Consider the following 25,868-nt stretch of genomic DNA (forward strand, 5'->3'; position numbering starts at 1 on the left):
CATGCAGTTGGCAGGAGGCTGGAGCTCCAGCTTGGGAATGGATGCAGTTTGAAATGCTGGGGTCAGGTGGCAGAGAGCACCAGCCTAGCAGCAGAGACAACCTGCTCTGGGCACAGGCACTCCTGCTGACCTGAGTCATTGTATCTAGGTGCCTTTAACTCCTGCCTTCACTCTTAGCACTGCCACCCAGTATCCTACTCCTAAACTAGACAACATGTGCTGGGGAGAGGTGAACTTATTTATTTATTTAATTACTTTTGCTGGGAGGGGGTGACACATGCCTGTAATCCCAGCACTTGGGAGGCAGAGGCAGGTGGATCTCTGAGTTTGAAGCCAGCCTTTCTACAGAGCAAGCTCCAGGACAGCCAGTGCTACACAGAGAAACCCTATCTCTAAAATCAAAAGTAAATACATAAATTATAATTTATTATAAATAATAATTGTATTACATATTACAATTGTGTATTATATTTATACTATATTATACATACTGTATGTTAATATAATAGAATATAATTAGTATAATTATAATACAGAACAACACAATGCAATATAATATAAATAATATATAATGTATGGAGTAAATTACAATATATAAATTTATTTATACAAATAAATATACAGCCTTGGGTAGCCTGGAAATTACTATGTAGCATAACCAGGCTGGCCTCCAACTCATGGAGTTGCCCCTGCCTCCTGAGACTAATGGCATGCGCCACTCTCTGCATCAGGCTTCAGTGTGTAGCACTGTGGTTGGTTTTTCTTCTTTTTCAAAGTGCTAAGGATCAAACCCAGGGCCTTGTACTTTTGAGGTAGGTGCTTTTCCGCTGAGCTCTAGACCTCAGCCTACATATGGTGATTGTTAGGGCAGCCTTAGCAACTCATGCAGTGACCTTTTCAGATGAAAGTGCTGAGCTTCACACTTCTCCATTCCTTGAGGATAGCTTGGCTCTTCCTCCCTGGGTAGAGCACATTGTCAGCAGTCACCTGCGACCTTCCCTCCTCCTCTCTTTATAGCTCATCTTATACCACTCTGACGTTTCTGTCTTGAAGGGCCTTGAGCATGGTAAGTGCTCTACCACTGAGCTATACCCTGGCCTGGTCTCATCTGTTACCATCTGTGGTGGTTTGAATATGCTTGGCCCAGGGAGTGGCACTATTAGGAGATGTGACCTTGTTGGAGGAAGCGTGTCACTGTGGGCATGGGCTTTGAGACTCTCCTCCTAGCTCCCTGCAAGCCAGTCTTCTGTTTGTCTTCAGAACAAGATGTAGAACTCTCAGCTCCTCTAGCGTCATGCCTGCCTGGACACTGCTATGTTTCCTGCTATGACGATAACGGACTGAACCTCAGAACCAGTAAGCCAGCCCCAATTAAATGTTGTCCTTTGTAAGAGTTGCCTTGGTCATGGTGTCTCTTCACAGAAATCAAACCCAAGCTAAGACACCATCTCGGCTGGCTCACCGTAATTGCCCCACATCTCCCCCATGCCGGTGTTATTCCTGTACCTGTTCTCTGTGTTTCTACCAGACGACTGTTCCCGCTGCTTTTCCACACCAGTTCCCAACGAGAGCATGACATCAGCCATCTTTTCCAACACAAAGGCCATTCATGTGCCTGCCTTGAGCCAGTGGTGGCCAAATCTTAAAGCTTCTTGGAGGTTTGAATAGATGTAGTGTTTCACAAAGTCTTCGTTTCACAGGATGGATGACAGTGAAGGAAAGGTATGATTTCTCTATTGGGTATTCTGTCCTGGTGGAAGAGCACCTCAGTGCTCCAGTGGGTACCTTGGCTATGTTGTAGGGGACAGCATGTGGCAGAATATTAGTAGCCTGAAGGCAGCAGAGCAGAAGAGGTAGCAGGTTCATGTCCTGAAAACATGTTTGCGATCTGGGCACCTCTGGTGGCAGAAGTCAGCTCTTCAGTGAGCTTTTCAGTTCCCCGAGCCGATGAGTTTCTTGATATGTCCATGCTAGTTTGAGTTTCTGTGGATTGCAACCAGGGGTGTTGACTGGGGCAGGACATTGGATCACACTGTGAACCCTGACACTGTGGTGTTTACTGGGAACGCCTGTTTCTAGTTGTGGTGTTGCTCAGCACACAGCTTTAGTCTCTCTGGCTGGAATACAGACATGCCCTTAGTACACACCTTTAAATCCCAAACAGTCATGGTAAAGTTAGTTTGTAGAAGGAAGCACCATGTTTGAAAGTGATGTCCAACTGAGTGGCAGACAAAGTGATGAATCAGAGAAAGATTTGACAGACTAGGATACGCCCCACTCTCATGAGAAGAGAGGAAAGAGAGGCAGTGAAAGAGGGAGAGGCAAAAAAAAAAAAAAAGAAAGAGGGAGAGGCACAGAGGGAGAGGAAGAAAGAGGAGGCAGTTTTCTGTGAGAGTATTACAGAGACAGATTGAAGAGAGAACAAGTAGACAAAGGTGAAGACGGAATGACACAGAGAACAAGAAGGAGCCAGGTTAGAACAGATTCCTAGAGTTAGTTTGAGCCCAAGGAGAGACTGAGAGAGAAAAGCCAAATTGAATCAGTTACCATGGAGAGGAGTTTGAGTCAGAACAGCTGAGTTGACCAGCCAGCCAGAGCTCAGAAAAAGCTAGTGAGCTTATTCAGCACTAAGTCTCAGAGGCTGAAAACATTCTAGGCCTAGATAAGATTGTATGGAAGCTACAAGCCTTCAGGACTAGGCCTAGGTTAGCGGACGGAGGCAGGAAGTCTCAGAGACAATTACATCAGGTGAATAAAAGATATTTTACATGACATTTTTTTTCTCTGTGTTTCTACCACTGCTCCTTGTCCTCTAAAATGGAGGGTGGGAGGGCAGACCACTTTCTAAACTCTGGAAGGAAAATGACAGACAACCCAGTTGCTTTGGTCACAGTTAACAAAGTGAATCCTGGCTTAGAACAGCTCAAAGTATACCCGTTGCTGGCCCAAACACCTATAAGGTTTGTTGAGTTCTCATAAAAGTTGACCCCAAATATCAGTTTCTCTTCAATCTCCATGGTCCCAGTTTCTGTTTCCCCAAGCAGGACACATCACAGTTAAGTAGAAAGGAGTCTGGTCTAAGCAGCATGCTATAACTAAATAAGGTCTCCTCCTAGAATGGCAGGCCTTTGGGTTGAACCCTGGTTTCTGATCCCACTGTCAATTGCTGAGCTAGAAAGAAATTTAAAATGCCAAAATATGTGGGGAGAGGTGTTGTGTCCCTTTAATGTCAGCATTTGGGAAGCAGAGGCAGGCAGATCTCTATGAGTTCAGGAACAGCCTGGTCTACAAAGGGAGTTCCAGGAGAGCCAGGGATGTTACACAGAGAAACTCTGTCTTGAAAAACAAACAGAAGCCAAAATCGTAGGCTCAGAAAGTTCTTTTTGAAGATTATTTATTTATTATGTACAGTGTTCTGCTTGCCTGTATGCCTGCACACCACAAGAGGGCATCGGATCCCATTACAGATGGTTGTGAGCCTCCATGTGGTTGCTGGGGATTGAACTCAGGACCTTTGGAACAGCCAGCACTCTTAACCTCTGAGCTATTTCTCCAGCCCCAGAAAGTTTGTTTGTTTGTTTGTTTGTTTTAATGCATTTAGTAACAAATTCCTTTCTTAGAACAAAACAATGCTTCAGAAATAGCATGGTAAAGTGGTTTATTTAAGAGAATTTGCAGAATGTAGAAAATCTGTTCCTAGATGCTTTTGTTCCTGCTTTATTTCAGAGGAGCCCCTTCTGTGGTTTTACAGGAGAAAAGGGCTGAAGGGCTCTGCCTCCCAGGACCCTCATGCTGAGTGCTTTCTGCTGCCCCAGGGAGCTCTCAGCCCTTTGTGGTCTATGCTTGACCCTTCCTCCCCTACATTAGGACTTCATGCTAAGGGTCAATCCAAAGTCTCACCTTTCGCTCTCTCACTTTCTTGAGCATTAGTCCCTTCTCCTGTGTGCTGCTCCTTGAGGCAGGACCCACACTTCATCTAGAAGTAGCCAGGAAATGACTGCATGGAGAATCAGAAATCTTTGGTAGCCAATACTTTATTTACTTTTTGGATTTTCATGTTAGGTAATACAATATAAAAGATCACCTGTAGCAATTACAGATTACTATTTTAATTTTTAAATAGTCTCACACAGACTCAAAACCAATGTTCTTTCACAAATTCTATTAATGTCTCAGTTCTAGATTTTACATTTATATTAGCTCCAAAATAAAAAAAAAAAAAACAAACAAACCCTTTGAACTCTCTATCAAACCTCAAGGCATGCCTGTTTTGGACAGTGTTGTCAGAGCCCAGGCTAGCTTTGAACTTACCGCGGAGCTAAAGCTACTTAGACCTCCCAAATATTGAGATTACAGGTGTGCACCATCATGCCCAATTACCATAATACATTTTAAAAAGACATTTCAACTTGACAAACCAAATGATTTAAAGAGTTGGCTTAATGTTTCTCTTCTATCATTGCAAAGATGGATATGAAGGCTGCCGGGTGAATACAAATAGCTCGTGTATACTCTAAACATCTCCTCACATCTCTCTCTTGGGGAAGAGCATCCAGTTCCCTAGTCCCAGCACCATAGTGCTGTGTCCCAACAAATGCTGGCTGAGAAGCCTGGGCTTTCGGGGGCTGATAATCTCTGAGCTCCTTTGAATTTTTGTGTGCTCAATGGCTCACTGTGGTAGGCAGATGGGAGGGCACTGGGTACCCCTTCCCCAATACCTGACAGGCATACTTTTGCATATGTGGCTATCAACTGATTCAAGAATATGTATGCATATTTCTGAATCAACATGCAGTGTGTGTGTGTGTGTATATATATATATATATATGTTATATATAGTTGGTTACATATCAGGAAGGAACTTTTAAGATAAATATAAGCTTTACATCTCTTTTGCTGACTTTCTTTTAATAACACATGGGAAAAAAACAAACTCTTATTTCAAGATGTAAATTGAAGACTGCTTCCCACTTCTCCAGTCCCTAATAAGCAGCAAGAAGCAGTCTGTACCCATTCCCCACCTACTCCTTGGCATCCCCGATCCCTCCAGTGGTTATTGCGAAGGTGGCTTCATTTTCAGGCATCTCAGGGCTGCGGAATACAAGGGAACAGAAGTTTATAAAAAGCTCTGTTTCTATAAATACTGTGCACATGTCACACTCATCACGTTCCCATCAGTCTGCATCTCCAGAGACACTGCAGAGCTGGTACAGCTAAATGTGGACTCCAGAACTTACCTAGCAGTGTTATCAACCCTCGCAAACATTTGTTAAACAACTTCTAAATATAAGGTTTTGAATGTCAAGAAAATTACTCCCAAACTTGGAAACAGGCAAATCAGGATAAACTGGGTGTTTTTTTTCAGGGTAGTTAGAGGCCTGTGGCACAGGTCCTATGGGGTTTGTCTGACTCCTTGAGGGTGCATCTTTCTTCAGGTTTGGTAACAGAAGGAAAGCTGAAAGGGCTTTGAACTAAGGCAGAGAGGCCTGAGCTCCTGCAGTGGAGAAAGCTGGTTGTCCAGCATGTCCTCCAGCTTCCTGGTGGAATAAACACCATTGAGTGCTGAATTGTAGAGATTGACTAATTTTGATCAATGGATTCATTTCTTAATTCCCTATTTGACTAAACACGTGATACTTTGAGTTTTCTTGTGATTTAGTTAAAAACCCTTACTAGTTTTCATTAGTTGGTGACTTTACGATCTTTAATGTGGGCTGGTGAGATGGCTCAGCACTAGATCAATTACTTATTGATAAATAAGTAAGAGCAGTTACTGCTAAGGTGATAAGGGGTCACCTGAGTGATCCCATACTACATCATTGTGTTAGGGTGAAAGGCAAGTGTTGCTGAGTACGGGGGATGAGCTACGTGGGTGGGCACTGGGTAGTTGGTTGGAAGGTAACTTCAGTGGTTGGCAGTCAGCAGGGAACTTTTTGCTCTGTGTGTAGTGCTGGAGACGGACCTCAGTCTTGAACAGGATAGACAAGTGGTCTTCCACCTAGCTACACTCACGTAACTCAGGCTGTGCTTAAACTCTCCAAGCAGACAGGGATGACCTTGAGCTTCTGGTCTTCCTCCCACCCCCTCCTGAGTGCTGCAGTTGGGGACAGGCACCACCACACCTGGTTTCAGGAAATGCTGAGAATGAAAGCCAGGGCTTCAAGTGATACAGGGCGCCCACCCTACCAACTGATCTCTCCTGCCCATCCCTTTTGTCATTTCAACCTTTTTTTTCCTTGAGACAGGGTCTCCCTATGTATTCCCATCTGCCCTGGTACTCTCTGCGTACTTCAGGCTGGCGTCCGCCGACCTCTGCTAGGATTAATTACTTTTTTTAGGTAGGATCTGACTATGGTGTGTGTGTGTGTGTGTGTGTGTGTGTGTGTGTGTGTGTGTGTGTGTGTGTACAGGCATGCTTGCTAGTTATGTGTATAATATGTGGAAGCTACAAATTGACATCCAATAACTTCTGTCAGTCTTTACTTTGTTTTAAAGACAGGGTCTTTCCTAAATCTGGAGTACTCCACTTCAGCCACACTTGATCAGCAAGCCCCAGAATCCTTTTCTTTCCCCAGTGCTGGAATTATTGACAAATACCATTAGCTCTTATGTGAGTACTACTGAGCCCCCTCCAAACTCAGGTCCCCACACTTGTGTAGAAACACCTGATTCACTGAGCCCTCTCCCCGTCCTGGAGAAGGTCACATTTGACCAAAGGCTTGAAGTAGGTGGGGAAGTTGGTTAGGTAAAGGCTTTGTGGGGAGGGTTATTCTAGGCAGAGGAAACAAGTGGGAGGACAGTCTTCAGGTAGGGGCCTGCCCGGCAGTGCCTTTGGTAGAAGATCACAAGTTAAGACCTGCCTGGGCTACATAACATCTCACTTCAGGAAAGGGGAATGGGGCGGGCAGGAGAGATCAGTTGGTAGGGTGGGCGCCCTGTATCACTTGAAGCCCTGGCTTTCATCCTCAGCATTTCCTGAAACCAGGTGTGGTGGTGCCTGTCCCCAACTGCAGCACTCAGGAGGGGGCGGGAGGAAGATCAGAAGCTCAAGGTTATCACTGTCTGCATGGAGAGTTTGAGCACAGCCTGAGCTATGTGAAACCCTGTCTCAAAAACAGCAATGGTAGGGGTTGGGGATTTAGTTCAGTGGTAGAGCGCTTGCCTAGCAAGCACAAGGCCCTGGGTTTGGTCCCCAGCTCAAAAAACAAACAAAAAACAAAAAAAACAAAAAACAAAAAACAAAAACAAAAACAAAAAAAAACCCAGCAATGGTGGAAGCCTAGGGGGCAAGGGCCACATAGCCCTTTACCTGATCATCTTTCCCACCTACTTCAAGCCTTTGGTCAAATGTAACCTTCTCCAGGACGGGGAGAGGGCTCAGTGGGTCAGGTGCTTCTACACAAGTGTGGGGACCTGAGTTTGGAGGAGCCACATAAAAGAATCAAGGAATGGGGGTGAGGTCAGTGGTGGGGCTGGAGAGCTGGCTCAGAGATTGAGAGCGCTTGCTGCTCTTACAGAGGAGCAGGGTTCAGTTCCCAACACTGTGAAGCCCACGTAGCTGCTCACGACTGTCTGTTTCTGAGGGCTCTGGTGCCCTCTTTTGGCCTCCATAAGTAGCAGGGATGCATATGCACATACACACTCAGGCAAACAATCATACGCATACAGTAAAAATAAACATAAATTAAAAAGCCATTCATGGGGCTGGAGAGATGGCTCAGCGGTTAAGAGCTCCGACTGCTCTTCAAGAGGTCCTGAGTTCAATTCCCAGCAACCACATGGTGGCTCACAACCGTCTGTAAAGAGATCTGATGCCCTCTTCTGGTGTGTCTGAAGACAGCTACACTGTGCTTGTATACATAAAATAAATAAATAAATAAATCTTTAAAAAACTTATTTACATAAAAAAAGCCATTCATGGACTGCTTTGTAAATGGCTACTTGGGCTTGGTTTTAAGTTTTGAGAAGCCTGGTGAGTTCTCTGGCAGAGCAGCAAGTTGACTGCTAGGCTATCTCTTCAGCCCCAGTTTTGATATCTTAAGTTCTGATCTAGTTTTGCTGTTTTGATATAAGATGTACATGTCTTTGTTTATTTGCAACAGGTCTCACTCACTCTCTAGCCCAGACTCATCTGGAATTTACTATGTGGCCTCGCTGACCTCACATTAGCAGCAATCCTCCTGTGTCAGCCTCTAATTCTGAGAGTACAGTCATGAGCCACAACATCTGACTTGACTCAAGTTTATGGGAACTTGACATGACTGACCTGGTCGACAATGTACTGTTCCAATGCCTTACTGAATTTGCAAGGCTGAAGCAACCTTTTAGGTCAATAAGAATGGTAGGAACTGGGCTGGAGAGATGGAGTGGTTAGAGCACTGACTACTCAGAGGTCCTGAGTTCAAATCCCAGCAACCACATGGTGGCTCACAACCATCTGTAACGGGACCTGATGCCCTCTTCTGGTGTGCATGAAGACAGCTACAGTGTACTCATATAATAAATAAATCTTTAAAAAAATAAGTGAGAATGAACAAAGTATTTGGATGTAGTTGGTTATGGTACACAGGTGTATCACTAGGGAGGCAACAATTAGGTGGATCTCTGTGAGTTTGAAGCCAGCCTGGTCTACATAGCCAGCTCCAAGACAGCTAAGTGAGCTTGTCTTAAAAAGCAAAGTGTTGGGGGCTGGGGATTTAGCTCAGTGGTAGAGCGCTTACCTAGGAAGCGCAAGGCCCTGGGTTCGGTCCCCAGCTCCGAAAAAAAAGAACCAAAAAACAAAAAAAACCAAAAAAAACCCAAAGTGTTAGGGGAAGTATTTTGGTGGGGCTAAAAAGATGACTTAGTGGTTAAGAGCACTTTTCTAGAGGTTGGATTCCCAGCACCCACATGGTGGCTCACAGTTGTCCATCTGACTCCAGTCCCAGGGGATCCAATGGTCATGTCTGGCCTCTGAGGGCACTAGACACCTATGGGGCACACAGATATGCAGGTAAAACACCATACACCTATATATGCTGTGATCCATACTGAATCTAGACTGAAATCTCACCTGTTCTTTGAGAACTACTTTTTCGTCTGAGGAGAGTTACTACAAGACTTTGCCTTGTTCAGTGTTGGTTAATAAGTCAGTCACATACATTGCATTGCCTGTTATGTCTCAGGCAAGCAAACAGTGTGCAACTGTCACATTTATTGTCTATACGGGATGACACAGTATACAAATCATCACGGGTGGAATGGATGTATCTCTCTCTCTCTCTCTCTGTGCATGTGTGTGCATGTGTGTGTGTGTGTGTGTGTGTGTGTGTGTGTGTGTGTGTGGTATATGTTTTTGCATCCAGGTATGCACATTCATGTATGCATATGTAGAAGCAGAAAGAGGAGGTTGGATATCTTCTTTATTGCCATATTATTTGTTTATTTATTTAGGTTTTCTCTCTGTAACAAGGTTTCTCTGTGTAGCCCTGGCTGTCCTGGAAGTCTCTCTGTAGACCAGGCTGGCCTTAAACTTACAATAATCCCCCTGCCTCTGCCTCCATGGCCGGGATTAAAAGTGTGCAGCACCCCGCCCAGCTTCCATCTTATGTTTGAGACAATGTCACACGGAACTTTTTTTAGGTCTCAGGCCCTCCATATGTGTAGAAATGAACTCAAGCTGGACTCATAGAGACTAGAGAGAGGCCAGCATTCCTCAGGAACTTGTGAAACTGGTGTACCTTTCCCAAGAAGAGTCCCTCCCCAGCTCCTCACCCTCCACATACTCCTCGCTTTCCCCCACTGCTTCCTGCACCATCTGTCCCCTACTTCGTGCCCTCCTGGGCTGGGCTCTCTCGCTGCCTTCACCGGCTCTCGTGCTCTGCTTCCCTCGCCCTGGCCATCTACAGTTCGTTTCTTTCTCTCTCTGCCCTGGACTCTTCCAGATGCCTCCATATCTTCTTTCTCTAACCCACAATAAAAACCTTCCCCCAGAGTCAGCGGTGGCGCACACTTTTAGGCCCAGGACTCAGGAGACAGAGGCAGGCAGATTTCTGAGTTTAAAGTCAGCCTGGTTTACAGACTGAATTCTAAGACAGCCAGGGCTACACAGAGAAACCCCTTGTCAACAAACAAACAAAGAACAAAAAGAAACAAAACAAAAAACAAACTTACAAACTCCTCTCCCCTCCCTCCCCACTGCAGTGTCTTTACTGTCCCCACCACAAACAAAAAGTACTGTGGTGGACTGAACTATAGAGACTAAGCAAGGTTCCCTGAGATGCTGTTATCTAACTAGTTAAATTAATTTTATTTTATTCAGTGGGGATGAAATCCAGGGTATTGCCTAAGCTAGGAAGCACACTGCCCCTGAACTATATCTCCAACCCTTCTTTTAGGGAATTTTTTGGAGGCAGGGTTTCACTCTGTAGCCCAAGCTGGGTTAGAACTTACTGCATAGCTGGTCTCAAATTTGCAACAATTCTCCTGCCTCCTAAGTGCTGGGTTTACACACACTCCCAGCTCCCAGCTATTTATTAATTTCTTTGAGATACTATTTACAGCAAAGACCACTCTGGCCTATAATTTACAACCTTTTGCTTTAGCTTCCTGAGCTGGGATTAGAGATATGTGTCACCATACCTGGTTTAAGAGAGTGATGTTGGGGTTGGGGATTTAACTCAGTGGTAGAGCGCTTGCCTAGCAAGTGCAAGGCCCTGGGTTCGGTCCCCAGCTCTGAAAAAAAGAAAAGAAAAAAAAAAAAAAGGAGAGAGAATGATGTCTAAACTGACATCTAAAAAGAAATGTTGGGCTGGAGAGATGGCTCAGCGGTTAAGAGCACCCGACTGCTCTTCCAGAGGTCATGAGTTCAATTCCCAGCAACCACATGGTGGCTCACAACCATCTGTAAAGAGATCTGATGCCCTCTTCTGGTGTATCTGAAGACAGCTACAGTGTACTTATATATAATAAATGAATAAATAAAAAAAAAATTTAAAAAGAAATGTTAACCTGGACAAAAAAGAAAGAGGAACTTGTTCTTGTATTGTGTACTTCCCCAGAACCTAACAGCCCTCAACCGAAGTGGGTGTGATGTCACTGCTCGCGTCACTGCATGCTCTGGAATGGCAGAGGCTGATAAATTTGACTACAGAACCCCAAGCCCCTAGCACAGAGTGCAAGGAGGTACTTCCTGATCAGTGGCATAATATTTGAGAAGGAAATTCAAGTAAATAGTATCTGTCAGGGAGTAAGTAGTCTCAGGGGTGGCAATCCTGTTTAAAGGCACGCGTACAGGATCTGAGGAACAAGGAAATACATACCTGTCATAAATCTTGGCAATCCTCAGTTCTCCTCTTCCCTTTCGCAAGCTTATTCTTGTTGTTGAAGCGTGAGCCAGAATGTGTCCGCCAATGGGTTTTTTGGGATCAGCCTGGAAGCTGAATCAATAAAACACTTCTTCAGGTTTCATTTGGAAATACAGTGGCACTTTGCAAGGATGATGAAAATGGGATTGCAGGATGGCGTGGGAGTCTATTCTGTCTGTCTGTCTCTCCGTGTGTGTGTGTGTGTGTGTGTGTGTGTGTGTGTGTGTGTGTGTGTGTACAGATTTCAGAGGTGACACTCAGGTATGCCTTAGGAGTCATATGTTTGAGACAGGGACAGGTAGTCTCTGGAACCTGGCAGGCTTACTGCTTAGGCGAGGCTGGATGGGCTGTGAGGTGGAGATTGGCCTGTCTCCACCTCTCAGCACTGACATTACAAACTTTTGCCACTATGACTGTCTTTGTATGTGGTTATTGGGGATTAAACTCGGACCTCATGCTTTGATAGCAAATACTTTACAACGGAGCTCTCTCCCTAGCTCCCAGATCTGTAATCTAAAACAAACAGGAGAGGCTTATATGCAAACTGTGGAGGCCAGCGTGTAAAGATACTGTCCCACTGCCATCTAGATTAGGCTTCAGAGAGTCCCTGATAAGCAGTTCCTCTTTTGTTGTTTTTGTTTCTTTGAGACTAGATTAGCTAGAAAGTAATTCATAATCTTCCTCCCTTTTCATGTTCTGTTTGAATTTTTAAAAGTAAATTACAATTGAAGCTTGGGTTAGAACATTTGCTTACAATGTTTAAGGCCCTGGGCTCAATCCTTAGCACGCGCGCGTGCACACACACACACACACACACACACACACACACACATTGATAAATGACTATTTTAAAAGTACAAACAAGGGTTAGGGATATAGGGACAAAGGTAGAGTGCTTGCCTAGTATTCCCAAGACCCTGGGTTCAACTCCCAGGATCACAGAGAGAGAGAGAGAGAGAGAGAGAGAGAGAGAGAGAGAGAGAGAGAGAGAGAGAATAAAATATTCGTTATCTTAGCATAACAGTAGAGGTTAAAATTGTCCTTAAAAATTACAAATAGTGGATTTATTTATTCACTAACTCATTTGTCAGGAATATTTACTAGTGGCGTAAGTGCCTAGCACTGCTTTAGTGTGATGATTAAGAATTATCTAAGGTAGGAAGATGGAAAATTGAGGCAGAAGTATTTAAAGTTCAAGGCAAGCCTGGGCTATACGGTGAAACTTTATCTCTAAATAGGTAAAAAAAAAAAAAACTGACAAATACTCCAGACTTTCTCCTTGAGGCTTAGTAATTAAAAGCAAATTGTGAACTCCTCCCTTCCCTCTTCTTCTGTAGTGCTGTAGATAGAACCCAGGGCCTCACATATACTAGGCCAGCGTTTTACTACTAAGCTACACCCTCATTCCAGAGAGCCTTTTACATTTTTTTAAATTATTTTCTGTGATGAGAGTTTGTCTTCACGTGTATCTGTGCACCACATGTGCTGGTCCTTCAGGAGATGGTGAGCCTCCATGTGGGTGATGGGAATTGAACCTAGGTCCTTTGCAACAACAGCAAGTGCTCTTTTTTTTTTTTTTCTTTTTTTCGGAGCTGGGGACCAAACTCAGGGCCTTGCACTTGCTAGGCAAACGCTCTACCACTGAGCTAAATCCCCAACCCCAGCAGCAAGTGCTCTTAATGACTGATCCAACTCTCTAGTCCCCAGAGCGCCTCTTTCTTGTTCATTAATTGTATGTGGAGTCCTTCAGTGTTACATGTTATGAAGGTACAGTGAGAACAATATTGGAAATACTTCTATCGTTGTTGCCCATAGTTTATTTCTCTAGATATGGATATTTAAGGAATAAAGTCTTAAAAGCTGGGTGTAGTGGTATGTGCTGTAATCCTAATGCTGGGGAGGTAGAAGACTCCTGATGCTTGCTGGTCACCCAGTCTAGCTGAGTTGGTAAGCTCCAGGTTCAGTGAGAGAGCCTGTCCCAAAATTAAGGTGGGAAACGGCTGAGGAAGACATCTGATGTCAACTTCTAGTCTGCACACACATGTATACACACACACACACACACACACACACATACACACACATGCATGCACACTTCTCCATTCACAAAAATATGTGTACATATACAAAAACGGTAAGCTCTTAACTATGTAGTCATTGTGATTCAAAAATTATAACAGCAAAGAAGTTACAAATAATACTGATATTCCCCTGAGAGATACTTGAGGACTAACACTCACAATGCCAAAAAGTAAATATTTCTTCTTTGAAAGAAAGAAACAACAACAAAAACCAAACAAAAACCAAAATGAAACAAAAAGGGGGGATTTATTTAAGTATTTTTGAAAATGATGTGTATGTGGGTATGTGCATGTGGTAAAGTTGTCCACAAAGGTAAGAGCCATCAGGTCCCCAGCCCTCCCCTGGCTGGAGTTACAGCCAGTTGTGAGCCACCTGAAGTGTGTGCTGGGATCCTAAGCCAAATTTTCTATAAAAGCAGAATGTGCTCTAGCCCACTAAGTCATGTCTCTAGCCCTGAAAAATGTCACAATAACCCTAATGTCAGTGCTTCCAAAAGATCCTGGTTATAAAAGACCTCAACAAAGACTGGCATATTCAGCAGCATACAGACAGGAGTATATGCTGTGATCGTGTAGAATTGATCCCAGGATTGCAAGGGTGGTGGTTCAATATAGCAATCAACAACATACTATGTTAGTAGGATGAAGAAAAACTTAGCACAAGTATCAACTGGTAAAAAATCACCCGTAAAGGAAAGTGAGCATAAATAGCTTATATTTGATTAGAATAAATCATGACATGATATAATTTCTTTTCTTTTTTTAAAGATTTATTTATTTATACGTGAGTACACTGCAGCTGTCTTCAGACACACCAGAAGAGGGCATCAGATCCCATTACAGATGGCTGTGAGCCACCATGTGGTTGCTGAGAATTGAACTCAGGACCTCTGGAAGAGCAGTCAGTGCTCTTAACTGCTGAGCCATCTCTCCAGCCCGACATGATATAATTTCTTAACTCTGGGAAAATACAGTTCCAAGTCACTATAAATTGTGCTTGCTCCGGGCTAGAGAAATGGCTCAGTGGTTAAGAGCCACGACTGCTCTTCCAGAGGTCCTGAGTTCAATTCCTAGCAACCATATGGTGGCTCACAACCATCTGTAAAGAGATCTGATGCCCTCTTCTGGTGTATCTGAAGACAGCTACAGTGTACTTATATATAATAAATGAATAAATCTTTAAAAAAAAATTGTGCTTGCTCCATGACAGTGTTCGGGGTTTGGGATGCTTTAAATTTAAGTCTTGGTGTAATGAGGGTGTGGCTGACTGGTGTAAGATTAAATATGTAGTCTATAGGTTGGTAAGAAAGAAGTTCACTGAAGATAAAACTGCTATGACCGACTACACAGTTCTGAGTATAGACTAGAGTTGCATACCTGTATAATCTCATTATCATGTTTGTTTGTGATTGTCACAGGCAGGTATGGGCTACCTAGTGTGTGTGCCACAAACAGAAGTCCACTCCCTTAGAAGAACAGGAAGTGCTTCTAACTGCCGAGCCATCTTTCCCACCCCACAAGAACAGCTTTTGGTGCAACTGTATGGTGAAGGCAGTAGCCAGGTAGTTGAGGCTATCAACAGTCACGAAGCCAGAGGCTGATCTATCAGGATGCGGAAGCTACAGTATAGGGAAGCAAACAAGACAGCTCAGTTAGATGAGCCAGGTGTTTATAGGTCATATGGCCAGTGGGTGGTTCTTTATGGTCTCACAGGATCCCTATCCTATTCAGAAAGGCTAATAGCATTCTAATCTGAGCTCTGCGCTCTGAATCTGCAACAGTAATTTATGATTCCTTTTAGAACAAATTTATTTGTGGGTGTCTGTTCGTACACACACACACACACACATATATATATATTGTGTGTGTGTGCGTGTGTGTCTGTGAATGTGCAGAAGCCAGAAGAGCTTGCTCTCTATCACTCTCCACACATTTCTTTGAAGCATTACCTCTCCATAAAACTGGACTTCTTTTACTCGATTAGGAGGGAAGCCAGCAAGCCCAGTCAACTTCTTGCCTCCACCCCTTATTGCTGAAGCTACAGGTCTGCCTTGGATATCTGGCTTATTATGTGGGTGCTGGGATCTGAACTCTAGTTCTTATAAATGTGCAAAATGTACTCTTATCCACTACACCATCTCTCCAGCCCCTGATTTATTTATATTTTGCTTTTAGTACTATTATTCACTAATTTATTTGTTTGTTTTTAAGACAGGGTTTCTCCGTGTAGCCCTGGCTGTCCTGGGACTCACTCTGTAGACCAGGCTGGCCTCACAATCAGAGATCCACATGCTAGGATTAAAAGCATGTGCTGCCACCACCATCTGGCTAATTTTTTAAAAAAAGATATTTTGGTACACACACACACACACACACACACACACACACACACACACACACACAGGCACACACCACAAAGCACAAGTGCCTTTGGAGGCCAGAAGAGAGCATAAAGGTTGTGCCACTCCCCATTACTCCCTTATCCCTAACCCCTACCAAGACTGGGAATTGGACTTGGGTCCTCTGGAAGAGCAGAAAGTACTCATATCCACTGAGCCATCTCTCCAGCTCACCTTTCTACTTTTAAGTCATTTGTTATATGACTTAAACCTAACATAGCTGCTTACAAACTTAACTAGAGTTGTACTTATTTTCTCCTCCAATATTCAAATTTCTTTTTTCTTGTTCAAGTAAGTCTTCGATGCCTTTGCACATAATTTTATCTCTGAAATGAAAGGTCCTTTCCCTACCAGGTTTACTCAGGCAGTTCCCACTCATCCCTCAGGTGCCTCCTTCTAGGAACCCGGCTCTGTGGTCTCCTGCCATGGTGTGCATTTTCCTGCACACTCCCATGCATACTCCCAGCCAGCGGTAGAGTGCTTACTTATCATGTGCAAAGCATCCCTCGCATCATAAAGGGAAAAGAAATCATCCTTCACTGTTAATCTAAATAATCCCTACTCATCTAATGTCTAGACAAGCGTGTGCCACGTGAAGGTCTTTCATTAACACTGCAATGAACACCGAGGACAATTTGGCTCTCCCTGCTTGAGGACTTTCTGGACACATGCTTGTAACATCTCTGCAAAGGAACTATACACCAGAGAGCGTCTGGCAGATGTCTAACAGAAAGACAATAGAAAGCCGGGCGTGGTGACACACACGTGTAACCTATCACTCTAGAGGCAGAGGCAGGCAGGTCTCAGAGCTCATAGCCAGCCTGCTCTACATAGGGAGGTCCAGGATGGCTGGGGCCACATACTGAGACCCTGTCTCAAAGATGAAAGAAAATAAATAAAAATTAGAAGATAAAGGCACATATCAAAAAGGACAGCTGGGGTTGGGGATTTAGCTCAGTGGTACAGTGCTTGCCTAGAAAGTGCAAGGCCCTGGGTTCAGTCCTCAGCTCCGAAAGAAAAAGAAAAGAAAGAAAGAAAGGAAGGAAGGAAGGAAGGAAGGAAGGAAGGAAGGAAGAAAAGAAAAAAAAAAAAGGACAGCTTTCCAGGTTTCCCAGGTGATGTGATCCCCGTTGGCTGTTCTGGAAACCTGTCCACAAGAGGCACAGTGGAGCTTCTAGATAAATGGCCAAGATCTTTTTCTTAGCAAATGCTGTCACTAATGTGACCCCTACACACCATGGAGAAGAGCTTCTGGGGTTGGGGATTTAGCTCAGTGGTAGAGCGCTTGCCTAGCAAGCGCAAGGCCCTGGTAGGTTCAGTCCCCAGCTCCGGGGTGGGGGGGGGGGAAGAAAAAGAAAAAAGAGAAGAGCTTCTGCTGCTCCAGGTGAAGAGTCTGAGCAGTAGCAATGTCATCTGCAAAGGCAGAAGGGCTATATGGAAAATTACTACGGGCTATTCAAAAGGGTTGTGAACTACAAAAAGTTATCAAAATGACTCAAACTTTGAGAGCATATTTAATCAAAGTATACTATGAAATATCAACAGTCTTAGCTTTGATAGAATTAACTTAAATTTTGTTTGCTTTATCAACAATTCTGTGTGTAACTGTGTATGGAAGTTCTAGCCTTTAACATGTATTATATAGGTCGTCAACACTTGACAATTTAATAAAATCCTATCTTACAAAGTGAACACATATATAAATTTTTATGTAAATTTAGGAGTGCCATTGAACCAAGATTTACTGAGTTCTCACTGTGAAAGACATTCTTTTAAGTCATACATGTTTCACTTTGCTTGGATTTCAGATTTAGTAATAATTTGGGTTAAAATTTGTATTCTGTACAGGGAGAATTGGTCTATGTATAGGGAGTGTGTACCACTGGTCACGTGAACTTCAAATATAGTTAAATTTCCTTTATCAGACTAGTTCTGTGCCTTTTGCTGAGTCTTACAAACTAGTTTAGATTCCCCTGAGAGGAGGATTCATTGATCCAATCACACTATTGAGGCCTGTTCCTTTTTTTTTTTTTTTTGGTTCTTTTTTTCGGAGCTGGGGACCGAACCCAGGGCCTTGCGCTTCCTAGGTAAGCGCTCTACCACTGAGCTAAATCCCCAGCCCCGAGGCCTGTTCCTTTTAACACAACTGTAGCCATTTTGTATACAGTCTCCATTTTGCTCATCAGGTGAAAATAAGTTCAGGTTCCCAGACTCCACTTCCCAGACGTAATTATCCATGGCTGACACTAAAGAATGCTACTAATAAGCCAAAAAGGTTATGGTTGAATTACTCATGCTCTGTTGTCTCAATGTACTGAAATTCCCTGGTTCACTACTCATCCACCCCTCTCTTTCCTTATTCAGGACCAATCAGCTTAAAGGTTAGCTGAGAATACTCTGTCTAGTTAACCAAAATGTTGGACTGCTCCCTCCTTGCTTTTTAAACTTTTGAACCTGTTTTTTCTTATAAAAAGCCTACTTTCAGGACAGATGAGTACTACAATTAGGCACCCAAGTCCTTTTTGTGAACGTTCAGTCTTGGGGTGTGCATTCAATAAACTATTCTTGCTTAACTGAGATCAGTGTTTGTATGGTTTGTGTGGCAATTCCTGAACCCCAACACACACCTCTGCTTAAAGGCTGAGGACCCTGAACCTTTCTGTTCCTGGTCATTTCACTAAAATAGGTGTATTCCTGCAAAGTCTGGGAGACAACATGCTAGTTTTCCCTTGGGCAGCCCTGATGTGTTGTGTGGTTTATGAACTTTAAAATTAAACCCGAGTTCAAGGGCTGGTTTGTCAGCTCTGAGACCTCAGGAAAACTGTTTAACCATTCTGTTTCTGACTCTTCATGAAGAATCATAATGGTACCAACCAGTAGGACAATTGTAAGATTAAGCCAGGCAAAGCCTTAGCTTAGTGACTATGGCTATTATCTGCTGTTCTGATCTTGACTCAAATATTTACTACCTATTTCATAGTAAAATGGGGAGTGGGGTGGACTCCTGACCTTTTAGGACTGTTGTGAGGACTCAAGACACTATGAATAACTTATTGGGAGCCACCCTATACCAGGAACCATGGCTGCTCATTTATACACATTAGCACTACCGTGTTAGCAAACCTATCACATAAGAGATCTTCAATAAATGGTAGTTATTATTTAATTAAACATTTCAATTTAAACAGTCATCTTTCAATGAAACATAGTCCAAGAAATTTTTCTTCAAATGTCTGCACTTCCTGACGGCTGTAGCAGTCACAGGGTTGAAGTGACATATAAGGAGGTGGTTACAGCCTGCACTCTTCCAGAGGGCTTTAATTTACATCTATTTCTGACCAAGTTAACAGCATCAGAAAGCCTCCCACGTCCCTCCTATAGCCTTTTACATTTTCTTCTCCTCTCATTTCCTCTTTTCTGTGGAGAATGAGGGAGCAGGTGGGGGTAGATATTAGGATAAGGAGGAACAGAAAGAGCTTTTCCCACTCTGGTTGAACAGGACATGGCATATCCCATAATTCTGGTCTTAGCTGAGGTCATGAAGAATAGATCTGAGATGAAATTAGATAGATTGGAAGAACACAGTGAGACTAAGAAGCACCAGCGACTTTTCTTTCTTGTTTATATATTTTGTTGTTATTGTGGTGGTGGCAGTGGTGAAGGAAAGGACTCAACCCAGAGCCTTGTGAATGCTAGGTGTGCTGGCTACTTGACACCTCAACAGAAGCCAAAGGCATCTGAGAAGAAGGATCCTCTATAGGAAAATGCTTTCCTAAGATCAGGTGTACACTGGGTGTGGTGGTGCACACTGTTAACGCAGAGCTTGGCAGGCAGAGGTGGGCAGATCTCTGTGCAGGGTCAGCCTGGTCTACCAAGTGAACCCCAGTAGTAGTTGTTGTTATTGTTAAGTAATACATCCTTTCTGTCTGCTCCCAAAATATGCACACATTAAAATAGCTTCCCCCTTCATCTTTTGAAACTGGGATTCTTGTTTGGTGTGGTGGCGTGGGGTGGGGTGGGGTGGGGAGAGGTTCAACCACACACTGAGATTGGCTTCATAGAAAGCACAGGAAGGTGGAACAGGGGAAGGAGGTACATCAGGGTCACATCAGAATTACATAAGATTATACAGAGACGCTTCTGGCGCATGGTAATTAGTAAGTATACGTTCTCTTAATTGAGGGGTGAAAGAGTAAGGAGAAGAGTGGGTTTCAAATAATCTAAACACTCTGCATAAGGTCACGATGCTAGTGACCATGACATACTACTTGCTCATTTAAGTTGGCACTGTTAATAAAGTCGTAGGTCGGCATGCTTAATGAGTAAGTGACACATCTACCAGGCTGCAAAGATTGCGGATGGCTTTTTGTTTAAGAGTCACAGACACAACAGAAATGTGCGGTGACATCACGGTCTCTTTTGCTGCTTATCTGCCCTGGCGTGCAGTTTAGTGGGCCCATCCTCTGACTTTAATCTCTAGGATCCCAGGGCTGGATTGTTCCAACCCTCCAGTTGGAGTCTGTAGCCCTATCTAGGAGTCTCGCTCTGCTGTATCATACAGCAGCTCCTCGCCTCTATAATTTTGTTCTTTTTTAATACGATGTGCCATCAAGTATACATGGATACAAGCCTCAATTATTGTCAGTGTACTTGGGGATTCATACCAATTATAGTGATATTTCTTTGACAGGCTCCAGGCAAGCTGAGTTTGGAGTTCCTCAACACCAAGAAACAAAGATATTTTCTTTAGGGGAGGGTTTCTAATAGCATTGGAGATCCTTTACTTTAAAAACTGTCCCCATTTTCATTTAGATGTGGTAATTTAGTGCTTTACATGAAGGCATGTATTTAATCTGTACTGTTATAATTTAATATACTTCAGAACATACTAATTACAGTGAGCATTGTGTCCTTACAGCCCTGCTAGGTGGAAGAGACTATTCACAGCGACTTACCCAGCAAAAGTACAAGGCTCTGCCCCCTTTGCTGGCTCTCTGCTTAGCTCCCTTCACTACAGACTGCTCTGCCTTCATCTTCAGTCACCCCTTTCTATTAACTCGAGTCTTCCCTCCCTGTCTCACCAGAGTAATTTCAAGATGGTTTTACTCTTTGAAACTTTTTACAAATACAAGAGAAAAGAACCTCTATCTGACCTAATTTCTTTTGCCTTGTAACTCAAGAGTGACAGTTGGGCCTCCTCAGTGCTCCCTCCCAACACCTGAAGAGAGAACAGTGCTCTTTAACTTGTACTGTTTTATCTGAATGCAACCCACTTCCTCCCTCTGAGCCAATGAGTCATTTTCTCTTTTTAAAGCAAGCCTTTAAAATCTTCCATTTCTCGTTAGTTTAAAATTAATCTCTTTGTGAAGTACTTCATGTCCTGTATACAAAAGACACTCCATAGAGAAAAGATTGCTTTAAGCATTCAAGGACTACACTACAGATGATGTGATATGGGACATATCAAGACTTTAAAATCCTGAGTTAAATAGCTAAATAGATACCATTTATCTTTCTCTTTCATTGAGACGAAGGTTTTTGTTTCTTTAGTTTGCTAATGAAGTCGCAGACTCTTGTTACCTAGTAGGTTTTCAATAATATTTGAACTAGTGAATAGTTAGGTTTTTCCTCAATCTTGTATGTTTTGAAAGATAGAGGAGTTGAACCTAAGGCTTTCCACATGCTAACCACACATCCTACCACTAAACTGTACTTTTAGTTCCCTCAATATTTTAACTTTCTTTTGACTATTTACAGTTGATTTTTCCACATTAGTTTTTTCCCTTTAGCTAACTAGAAAATACTTATAAAATGATTTGAAGGGTAAAAGATAAATCAACATGCAAAAGATGCAGCAGTGTGCTACGGCAAGCTTTTAAATGACTGACGATGGCTGGAGAGACAGCTCAGTGATGAAGAAGAGCATTGGCCACTTTTGCAGAAGACCTGGATTTGCTTCCCAGCATCAACATGGGAGATTACAACCACCTATAACAACTCCAGTTCCAGGAAATCTGGTGCTGTCCTCTGGCTCCACCTGGCACCAAGCATAATTGTGTTGCATATACTTACATGCAGGCACTCAAACATACAAAGTGAATGGATAAATAAATAATAAATAAATAAATGCCTGAAGGGAGGCACATTCATTTCAGCACAACTTAGAGAATTTTGCACTAATGCTATTAAGTATCTGCTAATGTATTTGTTTGTGTATCATTTTATATGTACAAAACAGAAGCATTGCCTTGGTTTAAAGTAAAATCACTTTGTTTTACAACATTGAAGTAATGAATAATTTAATTAAGAATTATTGACAGGTACTAAAATAAATGATGAAAGCTGATTGAAAAACATGATATCACATGATGTGAGCATCACCCACAAATCTAAATTTTGAAGAGTTATTTTTGCAGCTTTACTGATGAAGAACTCTCACAAACACCATTCCTCCCAAACATTAGTTGGCTGGATATTTTTTTAAAGCCCTGAGTGTGAGAATTTTGCATGTCTGCAGGTGACTCCCACAGACTCTTTTTTAAAAGATTTGTTTAATTAGTTAATTAATTAATTAATTAATTAAGTGAGCGAGTACACTGTTGCTGTTTTCAGACACACCAGAAGAGGGCATCAGATCCCATTTCAGAGGGTTGGGAGCCACCATGTGGTTGCTGGGAATTGAACTCAGGTCCTCTGGAAGAGCAGTCAGTGCTCTTAACCACTGAGTCATCTCTCCAGCCCAGTTGGATGTATTTTTTTTTTTTTAGACATAGATGAGCCAGCTGACCTTGAACTTATAAATATCTATTTCCTCCTCCTAAAGTTATGCATCATCATACTTGGCTCGAGAATCTTGGGTTTTGGTTGTTTTTTGTTTTGTTGAGTCACGGTCTCACTGTACAGGTTTGTCTGGCCTGGAACTTGCTGCGTAAGCTAGGCTGGCCTCAAACTCATAGAGATCTGCCTACTTCTGTCTCCTGAGTGCTAGGTTTATAGGTGTGTAGCACCATGCTTGGACAAATTTAACATCCTAGTCATGGGGCAAACTGCCATTTGTGCCTTCTAACATGGTATACTGAGAAGGACTAATATCACTTACGTAGTTTTCCTACCAAAAGCATTTTACATTTAAAATAATGAGAAAAAATAATCAGGGCCAGCTAGATGGCTCAGTAAATAAAGTCACCTGCCACAAAGCCTGACAGAATTTAATGTGCAGAATTCACAGAAGGAAAGAGGGAGCTTACTTCTGTAAGGTGTGTGTGTGTGTGTGTGTACTCATAAGTCAAAAAAGTTTTTTAAAAACTTTAAGCAACTTCAAATTGAGAGATACTGAAAATAGTTGGCCTGCTGTTCAAAAGTGTTAATGTCACAAAGGGCTGGAGAAATGGCTCATTAGCTAAGAACACATACTTCTCGAGAAAAGGACCTAAGTTCTGTTCCTGACACCCATGTTGGAGGCTCATAAGCCTCCTGTAGCATCCACACCCTCTTCTGGACTCCATAAGCACCTGTGCTCAGATGTGCACATGCCCGCACACAGACATACCCATATGCACGTGATTCAAAGATAAACCTTAAAAACCTTTAAACCAAATATCACTGTCATAAAAGTTTAATGAGGCCCTGAAGCTATTCTGATGAAAGGAAGCTATAGAGACTCAACAAGTACACATCCAGCATGCCCGCTGTTGAGGACCGTGAGCCTAAAATAACCTTCACAACTGTAATGAACAGGACGACTGGAGAAAGTTAGACATTAGATAGCATCACTGTTGATATTAAACAGCATGTGTTAATTGTACTGTGATTATGAAGGAGAATGTTCTTGCTTTTAGAAGACATATGCTGAAGTATTAATTGGAAAAATGTTACTATCTACAAATAATACTCAACAATAAAAAAAAAAAAAACCCAGGCAATAGTCAAATGGCTCACACAGATAGGATATATGTCAATATATCCCAATGCATGACTATGAGCATGTACATAGAAAAAGAGATTTCACAGATATGCATGCTAGCATGCACGTACATAACCCTTATAAAGGAAAATTGGGGCGGGCTTACAGTTTCAGAGGTTTAGTCTATTAAGATCATGACAGGAAATATGGTGGCATGCAGGTAGACATGGTGCTGATGAAAGGAGCTGAGAGTTCTACAGCTTGATCTGTAGGCAGTAGAAGGAGACTGTGTGCCACACTGGCCATAGCTTGAGCATAGGAGACCTCAAAGCCCACCCACACTGTGATTTACTTCCTCATAGAAGGCCACACTTCCGAATAGTGTTATTCCTATTGCCAAGCATTCAGACTCGAGTCTATGGGACTCAAATCTATGCAAACCACCACAGAGAGAAAAAAGGAGAGGGAGAGGGAGAGGGAGGTGGGGACGGAAAGGGAGAGGGACAGGGAGAGGGAAGAAGGGAGGGAGGGGAGGAGGGAAAGAGGAAGAGAGGGGGAGGGAGAGGGAGAGGGAGAGGGTGTGTTCCAAGTACCAAGATCATTGGTGAACTTAAGTGAATGCAGCATGTGCATTCATTATGCTAATGTGTAGTTTTTCTCTGGTTAAAAAGTTTTCCAAGTAAAATGTACAAAAGCTTTTGAAAGTTATGAACTCAGGGCTATTCGACTCATTCAAACCTTCTGGATGGTAATACAAACCTTCCTCTGAATGGTATGCTTTCACAATCTTACTTTAGTTCTCGTTCCTTTTATTCCTTGCCATCTTTCAGAGAACCATTGTACTCTTGTATGTGGGCAAATACTTCAGTAAACACTTCTGAATATGCTTTGTATGACTGACATTGTTCCTATGAGCAGCAGACTTCTCTTGTGCTTTTTTAAAAAAGATGTCTCTTGTATATCTAATCAAAAGCCTATTCTTTGTTTTTAGTATAGCAGCCTTTCAACGTTTCTAGAATGTAAGCTTTTATCTGCCTAAGATCATTTTCTTTATGATTTATTTTACATGTATGACTATTTTGTTTTCATGTATGTATATATGTGTGTGTGTGTGTGTACGTATGTATGTATGTACACCATGTACATGCCTGGTACTTGCAGAGGTCAGAAGGTGTTGGACTCCCTGGGACTGGCATTATAAATAGTTGTGACCCACCATGTAGGTGCTGGGATTCAAACCTAGGTCTTCTGCAAGAACAGTGTTCTAAACTGCTGCGCCATCTTTCAACCCCCTAAGATCTTTTTCTTATTGTCTTTCAATACCCCTTTGTCTTAGATCTGAACAGGGCCCCTAGTACTGATTAAAATGCTGCTTTACTCTATAAGGAATACAGAGAAAGTAGGTCTTAAATAACAAAAAAATGACATGTGCCATTATGAAGTAAGAGCACGCTGTGTAATGAAGTGATCTATGATACATACATGTGCCCACATTAAGGCTGATCAGTATCGCTGCTGTTTTGAGATGAGGCTTCACAACATCACCCAATCTGATTGTGAGCTCACCATGCTCCTGTGATCATCTCCCAAATGCTAGGATAACAGGCATGTGTTATCATACCCAGACAAGGTTGGTTATTTCTAAATGATTTTATTCTATACGGTAACTGTTTGATAGTAATCTCTATAAAACAAGGGCTTACGTCATAGTTGCTCCCGGATCTGCAGTCATTTGGTTGGTCACAAAAACAGCAACATTATATTCTGCATCAAAAAAATAAAATTAAGAATCTAAGAAAAGGGCAATAAAAAGTTCATTGTTTAGACTTCAATTTAGGGACATTGCACCATGAGTTTATCTTTATAAACAAGCTCTATTCCTATTGGTTTTTGTTTTGTTTTGAGACAGGGTAGCCCTGGCTGTCCTGGAACCTACTCTGTAGACCAGGCTAGCCTCAAATCAGAGGCTTCAGTCTCCTAAGTGCTGAGATTAAAGGTGTGTGCCATCCTGCCCAGCTTCCTACTTTCGTTAATAACAAAAATTACTTAAAGTCATCATTATTATCATCTATCAGAATCACTTTTAGTTTAAAAATTGTATTCCCAAAAGTAATTTAAAAATGCTATGTTTCTAACATTC

General features: G+C 42.6%; 1 protein-coding gene across 2 annotated transcripts in view; it reads right to left on the minus strand.

The window, feature by feature from the left end:
- Nucleotides 1–4,018: 4,018 nt before the first annotated feature.
- Nucleotides 4,019–25,868, minus strand: part of Dmc1 (DNA meiotic recombinase 1) — a 42,577-nt gene continuing 20,727 nt past the window's right edge. Inside the window, exons 8-10 of one of the 2 annotated variants that reach the window (XM_039079586.2) lie at nucleotides 25,432–25,492; nucleotides 11,301–11,417; nucleotides 4,019–5,091 (exon numbers count right to left, since the gene is read on the minus strand). In XM_039079586.2, the coding sequence (XP_038935514.1) occupies nucleotides 5,022–5,091; nucleotides 11,301–11,417; nucleotides 25,432–25,492 (248 nt within the window). In that variant the 3' untranslated portion in view covers nucleotides 4,019–5,021. 2 annotated transcript variants of the gene reach the window in all.

The sequence above is a fragment of the Rattus norvegicus genome, chromosome 7 (assembly GCF_036323735.1).
Source record: "Rattus norvegicus strain BN/NHsdMcwi chromosome 7, GRCr8, whole genome shotgun sequence".
Taxonomy (NCBI): domain Eukaryota; kingdom Metazoa; phylum Chordata; class Mammalia; order Rodentia; family Muridae; genus Rattus; species Rattus norvegicus.